Genomic DNA, 24,255 nt, shown 5'->3' on the forward strand with positions numbered 1-24,255 from the left:
ATTTTGGACACCTCTATTAAATCTCCATTTAACCTACTGTATTTTAAGGAGAATAATCCCAGCTTCTCCAGTCTTTCCACATAACTGAAATCTCTCATTCCTGCTACCATTCCAGTAAATCTCCTCCACATCATCCCCAAGGCCTTGACATCCTTCCTAAAGTGTGGGGTCCAGAATTGGACACAATCCTCCAGCTGGGGCCAAACCAGTGTTTCTATAAAAACTAAATAATAAATAAGCAGGAAGTTGGCACATTTAGATTTGTGTTTCTGATCTGTCCCATTAGGCAGTTGAAGCTTAATTCTCCCATTGGAAGGCACCATGCGACTGAGCCACACGAGCTGGTAAGATCCCAGAGGTAGTCACCAGTCAGCCACTTCTGATCATTATTCAGCCAATCCTGCTGCAGGGAACACTAATGTTGAACTCGCTGCCAGGCCTCCCCTTACATGGTCCAAAACCCTGCCCCCACGTCAGGGGTGGCCACCTGGGGGTGAGGTAGTGGGAGGCAGCCCCTGTCGGTGGAACTGCAACCAAGCACGAGCTGGCATCTTCAGGAAGAGGGGGGAGAAATGGGAAGGATGTGAACAGATTAGAAGAACAATTCACATCAGCTGGTTAAATTCAATGATATGCTGCATCAGCTTGGTTCTGTTGGGAGGCCACTCACCTCTGACTGTGTAAGGTTGTGGGCAGGAAGCTCCAGTCCAGTGGTTCAACGTGTAGCTTTAGGCCAGACTGGGGAAGGATTCCTTCTTCGGAGATGCAAACATTTGAACGCTTAATACAGAATTATGTAGAATATACAGCACAGAAACAGGCCATTCGGCCCACTCAGTCTGTGCTGGTGTTAATGCTCCACACGAGTCTCCTCCCATTCCATCTGCCTCACCTCAGCCTTTCAGCATATCTTTCTATTCCCTTTTCTCTCTTGTACTCATCCAAGTTACCTTTCGAAATCATCTCAGCTATTTGCCTCAACCACTTCCTGTGGTAATGAGTTTCACATTCTAACCCCTCTGTGAGTAAAGACATTTCTCCTGAATTCCCTATTGGATTTATTAGCAACTGCCTCACGTTTAAGAACCCCTAATTTTGGATTCTCCTACAAGTGGAAACATTCTCTCCGTGTCTACAGTGTCCAACCCATAATTGTAAAGATCTCTATTATGTCTCCTCTTAAGTTTTTTCTTCCCTGAAGAAGAAAGCCCAGACCTGTTCAGTCTTTCCATTAGATGTCATCCCTCAGTTCTGGTATTATCCATGTACTTTCTCCAGTGCTTCTATTTCCTTTTCATAATATGGAGACCAGAACTGTGCACGGTGCTCAAAGTGCATCCTGAGATTGTATCTACTTCTTTTAGCAGTTCAGCGAGATATTAACAATCCCATTGCAATTGCTTGAAGAGGAATAGGGAGTTTTTACCAATACCCTGTCCAACATTCTTCCCCCCAACCAAAACTGCCTAAAAAAAAAAAAGTTGAACAGTCCATTCATAACAATGCCGTTTGTGGGATCTTGCTGTGTGTAAAATGGCTGCCCTTTTTGAAGAACAATCATTGTAACTTGAAAGCAAATGGATTGTGTGCGAAATGCTTTGAATCGTTTTGAAAGACGTGATGAGATGTGATATAAATGTACCATTTTACCCTCACCAGTTTCAGCAAAAATGTTTTCCTGAAGGTAAATCACTGGCCTGTCCATTACTGTCTTTTTTTTGTATCTAATATAAAGGAGCACATAAATAAAACAGCCCTGATATAAGAAGGGAAAAATAAGAGCCTCTTTATGAAGCATTACTGGGGTCAAGGGATGCTTTGAAACGATGAACATTTCTGGATGAAAGCCCAGGGGAACATTGATTTTTTTTTTTATTCAGAGCAATATATTTTCTTGATGTACAGTCAGTATTACCCAGTTAAACCCCACTGTAGCAGTGTGTTGCTGATTGATTTTACACCAAATGCACGGATTCCATTAGATATAAACTGAGACCATTACTGTTCCTATTCAAATATGAAAGTCTGGCCTTCAAAGCTGGGCAGACTGGAGGCAGCAGTAGAGAAGAATAATTTAGCAATCTGTATTTTCGAAGGAATGTTCCTCAAGGATTTTTTTTTCCAACCGGACTAATTTCACCGAGCAGTCGAGGAACAGGAGGAGGCCATTCAGCCCCTCGAGCCTGTTCTGCCATTCAGTGAGATCATGGCTCATCTCAATCTTAACTCCATCCACCCAGCTTGGTTCTGTAAACCTTTGCACCCTTACCTAATATAAACTCATTCAGCATCCAGACGTGTGCATCTTTCAGCAGGGGCTGTGGTATAGTGATCAGGAATTGAAATGCTTGCTCATTTTCCCCAAGCTCAGGCCAGTGAATAGCCCTGTCTATTCCTGCTCCAGCTCAGATCTGGGAACCCGACACAGAATGATGACCGGGTTGGAGATTGGCACCGTCAGTTCGTCGCACACTGAGCAATATTATCAGGAGAGAGAAAGAAAGACTTGCATTTATATAGCACCTTTCATGACCTCAGGCCATCCCAAAGTGCTTTACAGCCAGTGAAGTGTAGTCACTGTTGTAATGTCGGAACGTAGCAGCCAATTTGTGCACAGCAAGCTCCCACAAACAGCAGTGTGATAATGATGGGATAATCCGTTTTATCTGGAGTTGATGCCAAAGTTGAGCTATAATTTTACTGAATGGGAGAGCAGGCTGAAGGGGCCACATGGCTTAATTCTGCTCCCATGTCTAGTGTTTAGTAATGTTGATCGAGGGATAAAGATTGGCCCAAAACACTGGGGAGAACTCCCCCCCCCACCCTTCTTCAGAGTAGTCCCATTCAGTTGTTTACATCCACCTGAGAGGACAGATGGGGCCTCGGTTTGACATCCCATCAGAAAGACGGCACCTCTGACACTGCAGCGCTCCTTCAGTACTGCGCTGGGAATGCCAGCCTGGATTTTGATAATAATGAAATACATTTAACCCACACTAACGTGCTGTTCTTCTTCCACCAATCTGCACCAGGCAGATTGATGTACTGTGTAGGGTGATTAATAGGACTCTCATTTGTATTGCAATACTGAGATCTTCTCTTGCTGTTTCTGTTGATTCAGATTCTGAAGCGAGGTTGCCACGTGAATGACCGGGATGGGCTGACGGATATGACTTTGTTGCATTACGCATGCAAAGCAGGAGCACACGGGGTCGGTAGGTGGTGAAAGTGTTCAGCCTACGGAGAGAGGCAGAGCGAGTTAGTTTCAGAGATCCGAGAACAGAAACAGGAGGAAATGGGAGAATGTTCCAGTTCCCAACTCTGACATCTGCTGCCTGGATGAGAACGGGAACTCGCTCACCCCCTGCAAAAACAGCGAGGGTGAACGGGGTGTACACCGAGGGGCTAATTCTGTAAAATCCTGTTCCAAACATGGACGCTCCTTGACTGCGCTTGGAAAAAAAATTTTTCTGGAAAGTTCCAGCTCAAGTGATTGAACGTATTCGTAGCAGGCTGGGCTTTTCGCTGTGATCAATTACCCCTTACCTGAATGCTAAGGAAAGAGAGCTCAGTTCAGCTACAACACAACTTAACATGAAAGTTTGTTGCTGCACTGGGGGAGTTTCCAATGAAACTGAAAGTGGCTCTACTTTTTTTGAGGGCTGTCATTTCAATTGATTGATGCGTTGGGAAAGAAATCAGCCAAGTGATACAATGGCTGCAGTTTTTATCCCTCTGTAAGTGTGAGCTCATCCAGAACTCTGCTGCCAGTATCCTAACTTGCACCAAATCCCCTTCACTTAAACCCTGCCTGTGGTTGCAGACCTACATTGGCCCCTGGTTAACCAACACCTTGATTCTCATCCTCCTGTTCAAGATCCTCACAGATCTCTGCACGCCCCCAATCCTGGTCTCACGAGCAGCCTTGATTTTAATCATTCCACCATTGGCGGCCGTGCCTTTTACCTGCCTGGGTCCTAAGCTCTGAAATACCACCCCCCCCCAACCTCTCCGCCTCTCTCTCCTCCTTTAAGATTCTCCTTAAAACCCACCTCTTTGACCAAGCTTTTGGTCACCTGCCCTAATATCTCCTTATGTAGTTTGGTGTCATATTTTGTTTGATGACTCTTGTAAGGCGTCTTGAGATGTTTTACTACATTAAAGGCGCTATATAAATGCAAGTTGTTGGTGTTAAGACATGTCTTTGGGCCTGGTTTAGGGGATCCCGTGGCTGCTGTGCGCCTGTGCAACCAACTGATTTCGCTCGGGGCCGATGTCGGACTTCGCAGCCGCTGGACCAACATGAACGCACTTCACTACGCCGCGTACTTCGATGTACCGGAAATAACTCGGATCCTCCTGAAGGCTCACAAACCGAAAGGTAGGCCGTGCCTGGGCAGGCTGTCAACATTCTGGTCACCTCAGGCAACTGGAGACTGTGGGCCTGAGATTCTCCACCCCACCCCCAATAGTCTCATCACCCTGGCAAACCCTGCTTCCACAGCCTGTGATTGTTCCACTGCTACTGGTGGGAATCCAGGCTGGAAAGCTCATCTCTTCTTCAGTCTGATGCAAGGGTCATTTTCATAAAATAATAGAAACTTAAAGTGCCGAAGAAGGCCATTTGGCCCATTGAGCCTGTGCTGGTTCTTTGAAAGTGCACCCAGCCATATACACACCCTCTCTTTCTATCCTGGTTTCTGATGCACTTGTCTGTGAGTTTTCACATGGGTTAGAATCTTGCCCTGATGTTTCCTTCCCTCCTGTTTGGTGGTTTACGATGTAAATGGATCCCTGAAAGCAGAGGCTTCCAATCGCCGAGACGTTTGTGATCGTGAAAGGTCTGTTTTCTTGACTTGGGGCTATTTTCTGAAGTGTTTGTTCTGCTGTGTGTTTGCAGTGCTGAACTCCACCTGCAGTGACTTCAACCATGGGACGGCCCTGCACATTGCAGCTTCTAACCTGTGCCTGGGAGCTGTCAAGTGTCTCCTTGAGCATGGAGCAAACCCAGCAGTCAGGGTAAGTAGGGAGCAGGCTAGTTCTGCTTCCTTCGCCTCCGACATTCTCTCCTTTTCTCCCCTCCTGAAGGCACTGACTCACCCTGACTACACAGCCGCAGGTGGCTGCCATCTTGCACCTCACCAGTTGACCGTTCTTCGAGTTTGTGTGTTGGCAGGCTGCCTGAATATGGGAGTCAGATCCTACCATCCGGCAACCTTCCACTTTTCCGGCACAGGGTTTCTGGATTGTGACAAGGAGTGGGAATCCCGGATGTTTTTTCCCCCACTTCCCTACCCGGGGAATCCCGAATCCAGTTGCAACAGCCCCACCATTTGCCTTGACTGAAAGTAATATTGGATTTGTTGGGATTATGTCACCGGCTCCCTACATCCAGGAGCGAATTTTCCAGATTTCCTGAGGTTGGTAAGAGTGAAGATCCCATAAGCCTGTAGCATATCCAGAAAGTTAACTCTACAACTGCTCCCACTCCACAAGGCCTATTGGAAGCCTGAGCAAACCCAACATAAAGGCAGCTTGAAATCAGCCAGGGACCTGAGACCTGTTGGGCCTTTTATGGCTCCCTGTTTATCACAGTGGTATTAACTAGACACGTGTCTTTTTTTTAAAGTTTTGATTCCCCAGTCTTTTCCCACCCAACAGAACCGGAAAGGGCAGGTTCCTGCAGATGTTGTCCCAGACCCAATGGACATGACCCTGGACAAGGCTGAGGCTGCCATGGTTGCCAAGGAATTGAAGCAGCTGCTGCTGGATGCAGTACCTCTGAGTTGTAACCTTCCCAAGGTCACCTTGCCAAACTATGACAACATCCCAGGCAACCTGATGCTAACATCACTGGGCCTCAAACTTGGGGACCGAGTCCTTGTGGATGCAGAGAAGGTAAGAATTGCAGAGGGCAAATGCTCATTGTAACACTAACTGTACGGCATCTGCCTTCCATACTGAGGACCAGTTCTAGATATCGCCAACATTTACCATGAGAAATCTAGGTAAACAGTTAAGGCTCATAGTCCGAGTGTAGGGAGGATATATGTTGACATTTAACAATGTGTAAAATGAATGAGCTGGGGAAGACTGTGAGAAGTGAGGTGTTCTACAGTTTTGAGATGCCAAAAAAGAATGAGCTGGGGTTATAGGGTGGGAGGTTTCAAGGAAAGAGAGCAGAACAACTCGGATTTGGAGAGAGTGGGAAGAGGGAACAAAATTTTACACAATTTAATGGGAGCAGACTTGCACCACACAAGGCACGAAGCTTTTATTTTACATCCAAATCAAGGCTAGCCCCTAAAAGGAAATGGAAGCACTGATCCATCTCTCTAAAGCAACTCCAAAGTATCCCGCACTCACTTTTGTAGTTCATTTTTGTGGGCTTAATAAATACAACTGCCATTTGGAGCACAGCAAGATCCCACAAGATTAATGGTTGGCTAATCTGGGCTTTTGGTCAAGAGAGCAATGTTGGCCTTACATCCACATTTAAAGTCACATCCTAAGGACTTTCATTTCCTAAGGACAGTACCTCCAAACATTGCAGCTTGGATTATGTACTCAAGCCCTGAAGTGGGGTTTGAACCCAGAATTTTCTTGCTCAAAGGGGAAGAGTGCTACTGATTGAGCCAAGGTGGCTCCCTTATGTACACTTTCTGGCACTTATTCGCCATGCTCTGTGTGTAAACATTTCATACTTCTATGTTATCCTACGGATTGAAACCTTTGATTTGTTTTTCCACTTGGAATAGGTTGGAACACTTCGATTCTGTGGCACCACCGAGTTTGCCAGTGGGCAGTGGGTTGGTGTCGAGCTGGATGAGCCCGAAGGGAAGAATGATGGAAGTGTTGGAGGGATAAGCTATTTTATTTGCCCTCCGAAACATGGTAAGGGGACCTCGCCGGTGAGGTCATCCGCCTACATCTGCTGCCCTGGTCCAAATCTCATAGGAACATAGGAAGAGGAATAGGTCATTCAGCCCCTTGAACCCGGTTCACCAGACAATTAGATCACGGCTGATTTGTTCCCCCACCAGAGGAAATATCTGCCCTATTGAACCCTTTTATTACTTCAAAGATTTGATTAAATCACCCCTATGCTCGCTGACCTACCATTGGCTCCCAGTCTGTTTTCAAATCCCTCCATTGCCTCATTCCTCCGTATCTCTGTAACCTCCTCCAGTCCTACAACCCCCCCCCGCTCCCCCCCTGAGATCTCTGTGCTCCTCCAATTCCGGCATCTTGCGCATCCCTGATTTCCATTACTCCACCATTAGTGGCCGTGCCTTCAGCTGCCTAGGCCAGGAACTCTGAAATCCACCCCCAACCCTCTCCATCTCTCTCTCTCCTTTAAGATACTCCTCATAACCTGTCTGCTTGACCACGATTTTGGTTGTCTGACCTAATATCTCTTAATGTGTCAAATTTTGTTGGGTAATACTTCCAAGTGCCTTGGAACATTTTATGACTTTAATGGTGCTATATGTATGCAAGTTGTTGTAAACTTAAGAGAATTTAAACCAAGCCCTCATAAGTTATCCCTTTAAGCCTTTTTGTAGCTAACCTCAAGGATCGTACATAAAATGCTCCTGAGATTGTCTCAAGTTCTCCCAGATCTACATAGAAAATGGTTCTTAATTTAACACAAATTGACTCTGGTGCCACTGCAATGGCTGGTTTTGGGCAGTGAGAAGGGGTGACTTCTGAAGGTAATTGTCAAGGCACATTCTTGAGGCAGATTAAAGGAACTTTACCCCTGCATCTAACCATTGCTGTACCGAACCTGGGCATGTTTAACCATGAAGAACATTTACTGAATGAGTACAAAGAACAAATTGTCCAAAAATACATATTTTTAAACTGGTTTAGAAGAAATGAGGTATAAATCATATAGTACCAATGGGGGTATTTTGATTGAGCTATAGTCCCTCTCCCCACCACCAGTGAAATACTTTTCAGTATCTCATCCAGGTTTTAAGCCATTCTTACAGTGTGCTATTCGACTGTGGCAGGAAGAGAGAGGAATAAAAACCGCGTTATCACCTGTTGTTTACAAACAGGAGATAATGGATAGCAACCGGGAGAGGGAAGCTACAGGATAGAGAAGGTTGGCAGAATTCTTTACCCCATTGCCCAGGCCCACACCTCCTCTCTCACTCAGGGCACTGAGTCTAATTGTACTGCCCTACTTGAAAGCAGCTAATGCTACAGATCAATGATTGATTGGGACAGCTTCTCCAGTCTCTGTGATCCCTGACCACTCTAAGTGGTTCATTTAGCCCTGAAGATAGGGCTGGAAGCTGTTTGTACGTCTCTAGTAAGCTACGCTAAAATAGTCACCGGATTAAGCAATTCCAGCTTTCTTGTGATAGTTGTGTTGTGCGTGTATTTTCCCTAATGATTGTGTACATTTTTTTTGGCAGGTTATTTTTCTCCAGTGTCTAAAATCAGTAAAGTTCTTGATCAAACCACTTCTGTAACATCAACACCCAAAACTCCCAGAATGGACTTCTCACGAATGACTGGGAAGGTGAAGAAAGATAAAAAAGGTGTGTTTGTCTTCATCTGAATTTCCCATTTTTGATGACTATGTATTTTCCACCCTTGCTTCATATCTGCCAGAAACAGCTCAACACACTTCACATGTGCAGTGGCTGCTGTTATGTCAGCAAACACGCCAGCTAATTTGTGCTTAGGACAATCCCACAAACAGCAGTGAGATGAATGACCAGCAAATTTGTTTTGTGCTGTTGGTTGAGGGTTGACCCTGTGAGAACTCTGTTCTTTCAATGGTGCCATGTTCCCTGTCGGGAGCCTTGCTCAAAGCGAGTGTCGGCTGGAGAATCAACTGTACAGTGTTTAAACACGGCTCCTTGCTGGGAGAGTAATGTTCACCTGGACCAAAGAAACATCTCATCTGAGGGATAGCACCTCCAACAGTGCAGCACTCCCTTAACACCGTGCTAGCAGTGTCAGTTTAGATTTTGTGCTTGAGTCTCTGAAATGAAGCTTGAACCCTCAACCTTCTGACTCGGAGGGGAGAGAAAGAGATTCCCACTGAACCATGACTGAGTTTCGTGGATAAAAATTAGAGAAGGATGAAGTGACCCTGATCTTGGCCAGAATTTAGACGGTGCAAAATTCCAATAGCATCGTGCATATCTTTGTCTTGGGGAGTTACAGGGAGTTGTAGATCACCTTGGGTTTAAACATTTTCTGATCTTTGCTCATGAAAGGCATTGAGATTCTGTTGCAGGAAACAAATATACAGGTCAGAAGCTGAGTATTCTGCGGTGAGTAACTCGCCTCCTGACTCCCCAAAGCCTGTCCACCATCTACAAGGCACAAGTCAGGAGTGTGATGGAATACTCTCCACTTGCCTGGAAGGGTGCAGCTCCAACAACACTCAAGAAGCTCGACACCATCCAGGACAAAGCCCGCTTGATTGGCACCCCATCTACAAACATTCACTCCCTCCACCACCGACACACAGTGGCAGCAGTGTGTACCATCTACAAGATGCACTGCAGCAACTTCCAAGCCCGCGACCTCTACCACCTAGAAGGACAAAGGCAGCAGGCGCATGGGAACATCACCACCTGCAAGTTCCCCTCCAAGCCACACACCATAGTGACTTGGAACTATATCACCGTTCCTTCACTGTCACTTGGTCAACAACCTGGAACTACCTTCCTAACAACACTGTGGGTGTACCTGCACCACATGGACTGCAGCGGTTCAAGAAGGCAACTCACCACCACCTTGAACACTACCACTTGCTCAAAGGCAATTAGTGGTGGGCAATAAATGGTGGCCTAGCCAACGACACCCACATCTCGTGAAAGAATTAAAAAAAAAAGTTACCTGAATTGAGATCATTTAAAATTTTCAGTTAACTGCTCATGAAAGTATATTGAAAAATGCCAGTCGTTAGACAAAGAGTGATAGTCAGCCGGAGACAGTTACAGGTGTTCAGATGCTCCATTTAGATATATTTTAATATTTGTGAAAAGATCAACGGAAGAATAAAACCAGGAAAAACTACACCCTGTACAGAATGGAACTGTGTGAGTGATTTATAATGCAGTGATTTTTATCAAGTGTTCAATAGTATCGTATGAAGTTCAGTCACTTTACAGATGCAATATGACAACATTTCTTTATTGTACAGCTAAGTTTAATTTCATCTGAATGCAGATCAAAATGTTCGAGTGAATATCCTTTGTGTGTAGTTTTTACAGCTGTCGTGAACTTGTTAAGGGAATTTAAACCTCATTGTTAATTAAATTGTTCTATCTTAATTAAGATAGTGAGTGCAGTAAAAGTCTTCACCGTCTTACTCAGTAATTATTTTAAGCCTCTCTATCAATTGTCAGTTATTCCAGCTCCATGATACTAACTAGTTGCAAAGGCTGCCTGTGTAAGTGACTCCTTAAGGGCTAAGCACTCACCAGTACCCATTCGATGGTACATTTTCTTGGTGCTGGGATTCACTGATTGATCCAGAAGTTTGGCTGCCATTGCAGTGAAAGAGCCAGTCTGCCAGGTAACTGACCTCATGTAGCCTAGTGCCTATCGCTCCATTGGCATTGCCTCCAGTTTATACCTGCTTCTCTCCTCAGCCTTGAGAAGGAAGTCTCTATCCATGGGAAGCCTTGACCGAGAGGGTGTGAAGATTGAGATTGGAGACCAAGTGTTGGTGGCAGGACAGAAACCAGGAATAATTCGATATTATGGTAAAACAGATTTTGCTCCAGGTGAGTGAAGTCATTCAGAGTTGTGCAGAGTGGAGCTGTGGGCAGTCATTCTGATCTTACACTCTGGCATCATGATCTCGACAGCAGCTACTAGTCGTAACCCTTGCTCCTTGCCCTGGAATGTTGTTGTACCTCAAGGAAAGGGAAGCCTCCTGACTGTCCCATTCCCAGTGGAAGCTGAATGGCCTGTTTCTGTGCTATAAATACTATTCAAGACTGTATATGTAAGATTGATGCCACAGTTAAACCTTTTGGACTTACAATTCTCTAGTCCTTCATCCAAGTAATTGATGTCATGCTGAGAAGTTGAGGCTCCAGTCACACATCACTAAGCAAGAGGGCTGTTTGGATGTTTTGCTGCTGTTGCCAGTCCCCATTCTGACCAAGTCTCTGGGGAGGTGTACAGGGACACTCTGCTGACTCCAGTTTAGCCTCTTGTTGCCCATGCAGAGACACGAGGCTCAGGTTAGGGAATTGGGTGCGTGGGGGCACAGCCTGTGGATCAGCTACATTCAGGTCTGCCTCAAATTTCTACGTTAATAGAAATGACACATTGAATGTTAACCCAGGCTCCTGTAGCACACTGGAGCTCTGCATTATTAGGCATTGAAAGGAGGTGACTCGTAGGGAAGCTCATGCAGATGTTTGCAATAATAAACAGTATAATGGTATGTTAGCCTTTATCACTAGAGGATTTAGTGAAGTCTTGCTTCAATTGTACAGAACCTTGGTTAGACTGCACCGTGTACTGTGTGCAGTTTTGGTCCCCTTACCTTAGGAAGGATATTATTGCCATAGAGGGAGTGCAACGAGGATTCACCAGACTTGTTCCCGGGATGGCGGGACTGTCCTATGAAGAGAGATTGGGGAAACTGGGCCTATATTCTCTAGAGTTTCGAAGAATGAGAGGTGATCTCATTGAAACCTACAAAATATTTAAAAGGATAGACAGGGTAGATGCAGGTGAGGTGCTTCCTCTGGTTGGAGAGTCTAGAGCCAGGGGACGCAATTTCAAAATAAGGAGGAAGCCACTTAGGACAGAGATGAGGAGAAATTTCTTTACTCAGAGGGTTGTGAATCTTTGGAATTCTCTTCCCCAGAGGGCTGTGGAAGCTCAGTGATGGAGTATGTTTAAAGCAGAGATTGACAGATTTCTAAATACCAATGACATAAAGGGATATGGGGATAGTATGGGGAAAAGGCATTGAAGTGGATGATGAACCATGATTGTATTGAATGGTGGAGTAGGCTCGATGGGCTGATTGGCCTACTCCTGCTCCTATGTTCCAATGTATAAAAAATGTAAGTTAAGCCTTTAAAATGATGAAGGGGTTTGATAGGGTAGACGTAAAGATGATGTTTCCACTTGGGAAGGAGTGTAAAATTAGAGGTAATAAACTTTAAGCTAGTCACTAAGAAATCCAATAGGGAATTTAGAGGAAAATTCTTTATCCAGAGAGTGGTGAGAATATGGAAACCACTATCACAGAAAGTGTTTGAGGCAAATAGCACAAATATATTTAAGGGGAAGTTTGATAAACACCTGAGGGGAGAAAGGAGTAGAAGCTTATGCTGATAAGATTAGATGAATAGGGGTGGGAGGATGTTCATGTGGAGCATAAAAACCGTCATGGACCCATTAGGCTGAATAGCCTGTTTCTGTGCTGTAAATACGATAGGAGTATGGAACATAATTTCAGGTAAACAGCCCCATTTAGGCCCAGACCAGGTAAGGATTACAGGTTTCTTTTCCCATAGATCTGTTGGCATTTTACAAAACGGTTCACATTCACCAGAACTAATACCTGCTTTTTATTTCAGTTTTGATTGCTTAATTGAATTCAAATTCACAAACTGCTGTGGTGGGATTTGAACTCACAACTCCAGATTATTAATCTAGGCCTTTTGGAGTACTAGTCCCGTAACATAACCACGAGGCTACCAAACCCAAAGGAACCAGGATGTTGGCCTCTTAGCCCATGGAACAATTATAACACTAGCTTTTACTGCACCGCTTAGAAAGGTTGTTGGAGGCAGATTCAAAAGGCAATTGGATAATTCTCTAAAGAGAAAACACTTGCAGGGCTACGGGGAAAAGGTGGGGGAGTGGGACTAGCAGAGTAGCTCTTGTGGGGAGCCAGCACGAACACGATGGGTTCAATGATCTCCTTCTATGCTGAATCATAGAATGGTTACAGCACAGGAGGAGGCCATTTGGCCCATCGTGTCTGTGCTGGCTCTCTGAAGGAGCAATTCATTTAGTGTCACACCTCCGCCTTCTCCCCTTAGCCCTGCACATTCTTCCTTTTCAGATAAAAATACAATTCCCTCTTGAAAGCCTTGATTGAATCTGCCTCCACCACACTCTCAGGTAGTGCATTCCAGATCCTCACCACTCACTGCGTGAAAAGGTTTTTCCTCATGTCACCATTGCTTCTTTTGCCAATTACCTGAAATTTGTGCCCTCGTGTTCTCAGCCTTTCCACCAATGGGAACAATTCCTCTCTATCTACTCTGTCCAGGTCCCTCATGATTTTGAACACCTCTATCAAATCTCCTCTCAACCTTCTCCTCCAAGGAAAACAGTCCCAACTTCTCCAATCTGTCCACATAACCAAAGTTCCTCATCCCTGGAACCATTCTCGTGAATCTATTCTGCGCTCTCTCTAACGTCTTCACATCTTTCCTAAAGTGCAGTGCCCAGAACTGGACAAAATATGTCAGTTGAGGCCGAGCCAGTGTTTTATACGGGTTTAACATGACTTCTTCGCTGTTGCGATCTATGTCACTGTTGATAAAGCCTAGGATGCTGTAACCGTTCTATGATTCTATGCACACCGGCAAAGAGTGTTTCCTGAATTAACCCATGTGATGAATTGCCCCTCTATGAGTAATAGGTAATAATTGCTTCTCGTCTGGTAATGTACAATGTATTGATTGTCCACTCCTGTTGAAAAGTCCTTAAGCATCGAGAATAAAGGAGCCAGGATTGTGAGAATAGAGCACAGAAAATTCTGTTCATTCTGGCAACTTCTTAATTTGTAACATCTCACGAGTGGTCATGAGACTTGAACTGCTAACCCTGTGTCCCTCTTTCACAGGCGCTTCCTGACCTGCTGAGTCTTTCCAGCATTTTCTGGTTTTTATTTGTTGCTTCTGGTGCTTTGATGTACAGCGGTCATTTGACGTGTGTCGGCTGCTGTATGTTTCTCAATTGGCTGTTCATAATTAATTTATCTGTGGGAAGTCAAAGCTGTTTGTGTTTTCCTCTTAGGGTACTGGTATGGAATAGAGCTGGACAAGGCAACTGGGAAGCATGATGGCTCAGTGTTTGGTGTCCGATATTACACCTGCTCTCCAAAGTACGGGGTGTTTGCCCCTCCCTCCAGAGTACAGAGGTAACATTCAGTAGCCAATCAGCTGTTGTGTTCATGTGTCCAGAGATTTAAAGGGCCCACATAACACGGTCTAATTTAAAATGCCCCCAAATTGCACATATGATTTGACTTTTTTTCTCTCTCCACCTGAGGAACTGCCATTCATCGACTTTGCTCATTTCTTGTACATTGGTTGAGCATAAAGGTCTTCCTAATACGTCAGTGATCAAAGGCAGTTCTGGCTCCTGTGGCTATTCTACCTTGAAGGTGTCAGCTGTGGCTCAGTGGGCAGCTTAATGCCTCTGAGTCAGAAGGTTGTGGGTTCAAGTCCCACCCTGGGGGCCTGTTAGTATCCAGTTACAGAGTAGTGTTGACATGCCTGGGACCTTTTATTGTTTCACTGTGGAACAGTATCTGTTGTGGAAAGAGCTAAACAAAATAAAAAACAATTTACAATGTTCTTCCAACAGAAACACACTTAGTGACTTTTACTGAGAAACTGCATTGCCATGTAGAAGATGAGAAGGTTTTGCACCAACAGGCCCTTATTGGGAGAGATTTCAAATTAACAATTTTTTTCTCTTTTCTTTCTACTCCAGGATTGCTGGTCCTAAAAGTCCTCCAAGTGATGGGAACATTGGCAAAAAAATTCACCAAGTGACAAGTAAGTTTACATGACTTTAGTCACACGAGAAAGCTCATTGATCAGAATTCTAGAATCGTACAGCACAGAAGGAGGCCATTTGTCCCATCATACATGTGTTGGGTTGCTGAAGGAGTAATCCAGTTAGTTCCACTCCATTACTCTTTCACTATATCCTTTTAAATGTTAAACTGGTGAATAAAAACCTGTAGATTGTCAGAGGAGAGGAGTTCCATAGTTCCAGGATCCTGTGGAAAGGGTAGGAGATGACATGGAGAATTGTAATTTCAGTGCAATGAGGAGCTTCAGACTGTGCATTTATTTGAGTCTTGATCTTCATAGTTTTCTGTCCTGGAGTCATGTCATTGAGAGCTGTATTGACCAGACCTGAACATTATAGAAGATTCTTTATCGTCATCAGCCAGGGGATTCGCTATGTCCCGGGGATGGAACAAATTGAACTTATGTCCCAGGAGTAACCAAGGAATGTGCTGACCCATTGCACCAGTCAGTCCTAAATCTGGGCGAAATTTGAACTGGTTAACGCGGGCAAAGGGTATTTGGAGTACGATTTGGATATGTGCTTATGTGCATGTGTAGTTCCTGCTTGACCTCCACCTTCACCTTTTGTTTCCAAAGTGACTCAACCCAAGAGGAACTTATCAGCTGTGAGGACTCCCAAAGACATTGCATCAGAGAGCTCCATATCCAGGTAAAGCATTGTCCTGCATCGGATGAGTATCCTGTGTGCATTTTATAAATATGAAGTGATAAAATAGTGAAAGTTCCCTCCTCTCCTCTACCTCTGGATGATCTGCTCCCTACCTTCTCTGCTGCTTCTGATTTTGCAGCCCAAAATTTCAACATTAGACAAGAACATAGACCCAAAGGACAACAGAAAAATTTGCAGACAAACACATCTCTAAGCAATAATACTCTCTCCAAGTCTCATTCCCTTTCCCCTGTCTCAGCCTCCTTTGGACAGCTCTCATCTCTTGTCTCTTCCCATCTCGCCCTCTCCTTGCCACCTCCATCATGTCTGATCTTTGGATATTTTGAATGATCATGTTAATGAGCTAACACTTTGCTTATCAGACATGCAGACCTGCACTTTCCATTTGGGGTGACTGGGTGCAAATTGCAGGATGTGCTGCTCTTGGCTAGCCCAGGGATGGGGTTGCTGGGGAGGATGCAGAGTTGTCGGGAGTAAGGCTAATGGCAGTCCCCCAATGGCTGAGGCTAGCACAGAGGCACAGTCTTGTCCTTAACCAATATCCACACATGCTCACTTCCACATCAGGATTCACTTGTAACAATTAACAGTGGGAACCTGGGACTCCTTTTATTTTCAACCTCACTAGTCCAAGAGGCTAAGGGCAACTGGGCAACCAACTGCAGTCTCACCAGATAGGTTAACTCAGAAGGCTGAGAATTTAACGTGGGGACCTTCTGCTTGCTTAGATTGTCAAAAATTTTACCCACTTGGGCTCTGAGGGTTTAAAAAAAAAAAATTTTCCTGAACAAAAGTTGTTTTGGTGAATCCACAGATAATAAAAATTGCTTTAATCTTTAACACCATTGGTCAGCTAAGTACTCACCGCACGATCGCTGGCATTTTCTCTGCAATGCGCGTAACTTGGAGGATGCATTGGAGAACGTTTCATTCACCTCTGTGATATGGCAAGGGGATGTGCAAATATATTGTGCAATGAAATATTTAGTAGTTCAACAGTGTAACGGTTCCTTGTGCAATAAGTTCCTGGCACCCTCGGCTAATGGAAAGTTACTGAGTTGAGTAACATTTAGACTGCCTTTGCAGACTCCTCAGAGAGGCTGGAGGACGTGGTACAAGGCCTGTACAAGAAGTGGAGAAAGTAAATTGCCAAATAAGGAGAGAAACGTCAGCTTTTTATATAAATGCAACTCACTTTGAAAGGTGATTTGATCAAGAGCAAAGATGCCAATTAATTTGAACTGAGTTTAAATTTGATTTCAAACACTTTGATTCTGAACAATCTCTTGTTACTCCAAGATTTGACCTCTCACAGTGACCCATGCAGCCGATAAGTCTTCTGTTTTTTAAAATTCATTCATGGGATGTGGGCGTCGCTGGCCAGGCCAGCATTTATTGCCCATCCCTAATTGCCCTAACTGAGTGGCTTGCTAGGCCATTTCAGAGGGCATGTAAGAGTCAACCACATTGCTGTGGGTCTGGAGTCACATGTAGGCCAAACCGGGGGTCTGGAGTCACATGTAGGCCAGACCAGGTAAGGACAGCAGATTTCCTTCCCGAAAGGACATTAGTGAACCAGATGGGTTTTTACAACAATCGACAATGGTTTCATGGACAATGGTTTCATGGCCATCATTAGACATTAGATTTTAATTCCAGATTTATTAATTAAATTCAAATTCCACCTTCTGCTGTGGTGGGATTCGAACCCATGTCCCCAGAGCAATACCCTGGGTCTCTGAGTTACTAGTCGAGCGACAATACCACTATGCCACCACCTCCCCTGACAGTAAATGGCTGGCAGTAAATGTTTCCTTGCATTCGAGCTGGTTTGGAACACGAATAGATTTTGAAGGGGCATGGCCAATGAAGTTGTTTGTTTTGAATTCAGCAATTTCTGGTGAATCTGAATAAACTGTGCTCCCCGCCTCTATCTCACACGGTGGCCGAACTTTGAGTAGATGATTCAGCAATGCAGGCATGGAGAGGAATGCAACAGGGGTGATAACTGCCACCATGGATAGGCCATTGCTGTTTGCAACAGGCTTGGGCTGTTTATAAAGTTGCTGCAACTGTTCGTCTCTCCTTCCCTTCTCATCCCAGCGTGTTAACCCAGAGAGGAGCTGCCTCAACCTCCTGCTGCATTCACCCTTTTAAAGATTAATGGCGTGATTTACAGTGCTCCCTCACTCAGGCACTGTTTAGCATGTCGTATGTACATGGAAATCATTATGGAGAGGGCTCCGGTTCTGATTTTTTTTTGGTTTAAGCAATCGCCAATATTCTGGTTTAAGATGGCAACGGTTTTTTACTCCAGTTTTCAACACTATTTCTTGAAGGTGGTGATTTCAGTCCTGCAGTTGGGATGTTACAATCGGGCTCAAAATCCCTGGCCTGGGGCTGGGAGGAGGAAATCACCCAGAGTTCTTGCTTCTGACCGTCATCCAATGATTAATGTGCACATGCGAAGGTCCAATGAGGACAGGATCGGTTGATAGTGTGATGCCCCACATAGTTCACTAGCCTGCCAACTCTTGCTATCTAGCCTCGTAGGTGGACAGTTTGGGTGAGGTAAATGGTAGTAGGTAGTTGAGTACCTCTTCCTCTGGGACCGTCTGCTCCACTGCTGGTCAGGCGAAAGTTTTAAACTCGGGGTCCTGTGAGATAAAAACAGGTTCTACAAACAATGCAGGGTGGTTGACTTAGGCCAGTGCATTTCCTGCTATTCTGCTATGTCCAGTTCTTGATGCAACCCTCTGTCTCTCTTTGCCCCCAGAATTTTGTGAGGGAACACTGTGTTACATTGTTTATAAGAGATTGGTCATATAAGTTAACCCTTTGAAGGCCCTGGGGGTTCACAATACAGTCTTGTGATGTCCATCGTTCTCTCGCTATTTCACATACGTCTTGAGCACTGTATCCTGCTATGTTGCTCTGCACTTGTAAAATCACTTTCTTCCTTAAAGATAATGATAAAAGGCCATAAGTGTACATTTTGTTAAGAACATGTGGAATTCAAAGGGTTAATTGAAAGGGAGCATCTCGCCATCAGCATATCTTCTGAATATCAAACTTTGAGCACAAACTTTGACAGACCGTATTTTTTTTTCTGTCATTATTCGCTGTTTTGAACATTATTTGCGTAAACACTGAAACTGATCATTTGAGGGTTTTGGAAGGGGTTACTGAGTTTTAACAAGGGAGTTGGATTAACACCACACAGCTAAATCTGCAAAAAACTCTTTATTACATTAAAATTTTTAATCTCTTCATGCACTTGATGTTTACAACATTAAATCTTGTCAATTTCTTGCCGCATTTTTGTGTCAATTTTTCTCATTACAATGGGAACTCCGTGTGAACATTCTTTTCTGCTTTGGCCTCCTTGTCTCGAGAGACAATGGGTAAGCGCCTAGAGGTGGTCAGTGGTTTGTGAAGCAGCGCCTGGAGTGGAAATAAAGGCCAATTCTAGAGTGACAGACTCTTCCACAGGCGCTGCAGATAAAATTGGTTGTCGGGGCTGTTACACGGTTGGCTCTCTCCTTGCACTTCTGTCTTTTTTCCTGCCAACTGCTAAGTCTCTTTGACTCGCCACTCTTTAGCCCCGCCTTTATGGCTGTCCACCAACTCTGGCGATCACTGGCAACTGACTCCCACAACTTGTGGTCAATGTCACAGGACTTCATGTTGCGTTTGCAGACGTCTTTAAAGCGGAGACATGGACGGCCGGTGGGTCTGATACCAGTGATGAGCTCGCTGTGCAATGTGTCTTTGGGGATCCTGCCATCTTCCATGCGGCTCACATGGCCAAGCCATCTCAAGTGCCGCTGGCTCAGTAGGGTGTATATGCTGGGGATGTTGGCCGCTTCGAGGACTTCTGTGTTGGAGATACGGTCCTGCCACCTGATGCCAAGGATCCTCCGGAGGCAGCGAAGATGGAATGAGTTGAGACATCGCTCTTGGCTGATATACGTTGTCCAGGCCTTGCTGTCGTAGAGCAAGGTACTGAGGACACAGGCTTGAAACACTTGGACTTTCTGTTTCGTGTCAGTGCACCATTTTCCCACACTCTCTTGGCCAGTCTGGACATAGCAGTGGAAGCCTTTCCCATGCGCCTGTTGATTTCTGCATCGAGAGACAAGTTACTGGTCATAGTTGAGCCTAGGTAGGTGAACTCTTGAACCACGTGGTCGCCGATATTGATGGATGGAGCATTTCTGACGTCCTGTCCCAAGATGTTCGTTTTCTTGAGGCTGATGGTTAGGCCAAATTCGTTGCAGGCAGCCGCAAACCTGTCGATGAGTCTCTGCAGACACTCTTCAGTGTGAGATGTTAATGCAGCATCGTCAGCAAAGAGGAGCTCCCTGATTAGGACCTCCCGTACTTTGGTCTTCGCTCTAAGACGGGCAAGGTTGAACAACCTGCCCCCTGATCTTGTGTGGAGGAAAATTCCTTTTTCTGAAGACTTAAAATCATATGAGAGCAGCAGTGAGAAGAAAATCCCGAACAGTGTAGGTGCGAGAACACAGCCCTGTTTCAGGGCACTCAGGATAGGAAAGGGGTCTGATGAGGCGCCGCTATGCTGAATTGTGCCTTTCATATTGTCCTGGAACTAGCACTGTAATTATGCCCTCCTGGCAGCAATGCTGCTGGAATGCTACAATTTTAGCTCAGTCTCTGCTCTGTCCAACTCGAGACTTTCTCAAATTCCCAATTTTGCTTCGCAACTATAAATAATATTAAAATCAAAATATTATATAAAAATAAAGACTTAATGTATGAATTTAAAATGTGGTCTGGTCCAATGATTAACTTTGCTTAATCTGAAGACTAAAGTTAGTTCTGATCAGTGTTTCAGGAAATTGACTAGTTTTTAAATTAATAAATGAATTATCGAATCATTAATGATTATAGTTATGCTCTGTGATTTTAATAACAAGTGGGTTAAATGAAATGCCTTTATTATTTTCATTCACTGAATTTTGTTAAATAATAGAGAGGAATTTCATACAAGGCATTCTGGGTGTCTTTGACCTAATTGCACAGCATGAGTTCAGGCCGGGTGTGTCTGGTAGTGTTGATTCAACTCTCTCGCATGTGTTCAAGCTCATTATCCAACTATCTCCGTGATGTCATCAGCACTCAACAGCTCAATGCATTCTTGCCAAGGTAATTTATCTTGAGGCACAGCTTTTTCACTATGTTTGAGCACGGGAGTTAATGTCCCTACACTACAACCCTTATCAATCCAGGTCAAAGCTCCTTCAGAAATCTGCCCTAATGAATGTGGTTTGACTTGTAGAAGAAAGAATGAACAGCGAGGGGTCTCTTTCCTTGACAGGATGATCCTTACTATTGTAGTGCTGTCTGAGTCACTGCTATTTTACAGGCTTATTAAAATACTTCACAATAGCACTTTTGGAGTTTCTGAAGAAACCCACATCTAGTAATGTGTAACCACTGGTATGTTGATGGGAAGATTCTATTTTATATATATTGACACCATTTGGAGCTGTATTAATGTGAAGGAGTTGATTCTGAACAATGCAGTGATGGCCAGGAAGCTGAGTGCTACTCTTGGGTGCTGTATCTTAAAGGGAGTTTGCAAAGGAGGGCAAAGACATGGATTTTTGTTTTGGCCATGACATAAAGATGTTGTTCCCATCCCTCCTCCCCTGTTATGTTGTGTGTTGTCTTTGGCGCACAAAACAAGCTTGGTTGGTAAATCTGCTGCCGGTGATGGAACTGAGCCACACTGACCAGGAAGATTGGCCGATTCAACGCTATGTTCTGCAGTCTTGGCCAGAGCAGCTGCCACAGTTGGTGAATTAACCTCTGGGCCAGGGAAGGGTTGAGAGTTTTGAACCAGTGTCCCTTGCTGGAAAACGTGCATGTTTGGATGTCCCATGAGGACTGGAACAGGCACAGCTGTGAAACTCCTCACCCCGTCCCCGATCAATAGCCGGTTGACGGTCACTGTTGTCTTCATGAAGAATAGTTCGATGGGTGAGGGCAACTGTTGAACTGTGCCTGAGTTGGGGTGGGCACCTTCCTGGCAGCATACAAGGAAAAGGACCTGCCAAGCACCTTTCCATGTTGGCATGGCAAGTTTTGTTTAAGTTGATTTCACTCTAGAGGAGCCACAAGTTTCTGAGTCCATTACTGGTCTTTGTTGGCCTTTTATTTGTTCTTTGCAGATTTGTGTGTTTGTGCTCTCCAATTCTCAAATTTGTACTTCAACACGTTGAGGACTTCCTTCAGGATCTCCAAGCAACGTGGGATAATCCAGAAAGAAATTCCATGTTCGACAAGTTTTATTTTTGGTTTTGAAACATTCAGGACATGTTATAGGATGTGTAGTAAGAACAACAGGTCAACATAGAAGATTTGCTTGTTTTTGACTGAACAACACCCAGATCACTGGGGTTTTGTGCAATTCCTGACCCGTTGACTGTTGGCTTAGCCCAAATAGAATACCTGGGTATTGTGCCATCCCATTTCCTTGGCCAAATGTGCAATAGGCGAACTTGACATTCACTAATCATTAACTTAGTGCTGTTAGGATGGGCACTGTGAGGTCTGGGTATTGGCATCACACTAACATGAATATTGGAGATCCTGTATTAGAACCCTGAGGTAGTCCAAATAGCCGTTTGCCCTGGCACCATCTGTAGATCTTCGCATGTCAACTTCCCCTGACGTACACTGAGTGCATGGGATGGTGGGGTGCGAGGAGGTGGGAGTCTGTATGTACATCTTGGAGATTTTCATCACATGACCCTCCCAACCACCCACCTGATCAATCAGCCTTTGTTCCCCTATCTCCAATTTTTTTTATAGTCAGCAAATAAAAAAAAAAAGTTTTTTTTTAACATCCCTCTGATTTTTTTTTTAACTGAATTGCTTGCAGTTGTGTCCAGGAGATTAATTATAAATGCTGGAGGGTTGAGTGGAGGAGGTAGAATTCAATGATACAGCCTCAAGTCCTCGACCCTGATTTTATTTTCCATGTGACCCTGTTGATGGTGAGATGACTGTCCTGCCTATACAATGGACCTGATTCTGCCTGTAGATATTTGAGTCTGTGTAGTGATGGTCATTACTTTGCACTGTTCTTTTCCTTAGTTTCCTGTTTTTGTGCTCTGATTCCGTCAGGACAGAGTTTCACTTCAAATGAGTAGTCAGAGCTGAAGCTGAAAGCTTTGAGCTCAGGGATCCTGTCAGTTCCGAAGAAGGGTCACTGACCCGAAACGTTAACTCTGCTTCTCTTTCCACAGATGCTGCCAGACCTGCTGAGTGAATCCAGCATTTCTTGTTTTTGATCCAGTTGTTCATTGCCTGTTTTACACTGTGCTTTCTCACTCACACAACATCAACCATGACCGGGAGAATCTGCCCAATTGTAAACAGCCTGCAGACACACCCTGTCTGTGTTTGTTCTGCAGTGAAACTCCAAATGCTCCAAATCCATTTGCTTTCCTCTCACTCACTCCTTGTTATTCCCTAGCAATTGCAACATGAACACAGACTGCTCAGTCCATCCAATCCATGTTGTATTTCTCCTCTATCAGTCCTAATCCCATTGCCTGCTCAGTTCTAAAATCCCTTTATCCCTCCTTCCTTCCCCCACCTATTTACCCTAAATGTTGATCTGGTCTCTGCTTCATTCATTCATTCCGGATGATTCGACAGCCTCACAACCCTCAGTGTACAAATCCTTCTCCTGCTCTCTGCTCTAAATCTTTTAGACCCCTTGTTCTGGACCCCTCCAAGTCACTGATCTTTTTCTGTCTACTCTGTCCCATTCTCTGTGTTTTATCAAATTCAAACTCTCAACATCCTTCCATACCATGGAGCCGAAAACTTCACACAGTCCTCTAACGGTGAACTTACTATTTCATCTTGACTGTTATTTTCTGTCACCCATCCGGACCCCCATCTATTGGCTCAGATACAAGGAAGCTAATGCTGCTACATTTAAAAAAAAAAATCCATTCTTGGAATGGCGGCCCTTCCTCTTCTTCATGAAGACACAGTCCATATCATGAGGGGCATCTCCAACAGAGCATCCCATGCTCTCTTTCAGCCCTATTGGGGCAAAAGTCACCATAATAAAACCATTGAGAGTTTACAGGACAGAACAAGACCACTTGGACCATCATGTCAGTGCCAGCTCTTTGTTTGAGAAATCCAGAACCAATCCCTCCGTCTTGTTCTTCTTACTGCTTGAAATAACCAACATCGGAGCCAGAAAAACCCACTTATAGCTGTATCATCAAAGGATTTGCTGACTTTAACCAAAAGTGAAGATTTTACAAAATGAATTGAGGCTGTGTATAATGTTATTCTGTGTATAATGTTATTCTGTGAATGTGTAGCTTGTTCATGTGAAACTCTACTGTCATTGTTAATGAGAGTTTTAGACACATAGAGATATTGGAGACAGGAATCTTGTATGCTAACTTTTACATAATTGCAAAACCTGAATCTTAGAATTATTGAATTTAAGGGGTTGAATGGAACAACACATTTGCAGTTGAAAACATAAAAAAAACCCAGCAATTTATTATTTAGTGTCAGACAATTAGCGAACAGCTGGGATAAAGGTGAATGGATGATTGGGATTTACTCAGGCTTATCCTATGTTGTGTGTCTGAATGACCCTGTCTGACCCCTTGCTCCGCTTTGTATTCTGGAACGTGCCTGTCTCAATTCCTCCTCCTCTCTTGTCTTTCTCGT

General features: G+C 44.4%; 1 protein-coding gene across 6 annotated transcripts in view; it reads left to right on the plus strand.

Moving 5' to 3' along the window:
• The window catches only part of clip3 (CAP-GLY domain containing linker protein 3), a 54,604-nt gene that overhangs the window by 18,817 nt on the left and 11,532 nt on the right, over positions 1 to 24,255 (plus strand). For 5 of the 6 annotated variants that reach the window (XM_068018870.1, XM_068018868.1, XM_068018872.1 and 2 more), the window contains exons 4-13: positions 3,122 to 3,215; positions 4,220 to 4,381; positions 4,901 to 5,019; positions 5,662 to 5,898; positions 6,759 to 6,894; positions 8,430 to 8,555; positions 10,629 to 10,763; positions 14,038 to 14,161; positions 14,740 to 14,804; positions 15,423 to 15,495. In XM_068018870.1, the coding sequence (XP_067874971.1) occupies positions 3,122 to 3,215; positions 4,220 to 4,381; positions 4,901 to 5,019; positions 5,662 to 5,898; positions 6,759 to 6,894; positions 8,430 to 8,555; positions 10,629 to 10,763; positions 14,038 to 14,161; positions 14,740 to 14,804; positions 15,423 to 15,495 (1,271 nt within the window). Of the gene's footprint in view, positions 1 to 3,121; positions 3,216 to 4,219; positions 4,382 to 4,900; positions 5,020 to 5,661; positions 5,899 to 6,758; positions 6,895 to 8,429; positions 8,556 to 10,628; positions 10,764 to 14,037; positions 14,162 to 14,739; positions 14,805 to 15,422; positions 15,496 to 22,793; position 24,255 lie in introns of those variants that run through there. The other variant, XM_068018874.1, reaches the window with a different exon arrangement.

The sequence above is a fragment of the Heterodontus francisci genome, chromosome 40 (assembly GCF_036365525.1).
Source record: "Heterodontus francisci isolate sHetFra1 chromosome 40, sHetFra1.hap1, whole genome shotgun sequence".
Lineage (NCBI taxonomy): Eukaryota > Metazoa > Chordata > Chondrichthyes > Heterodontiformes > Heterodontidae > Heterodontus > Heterodontus francisci.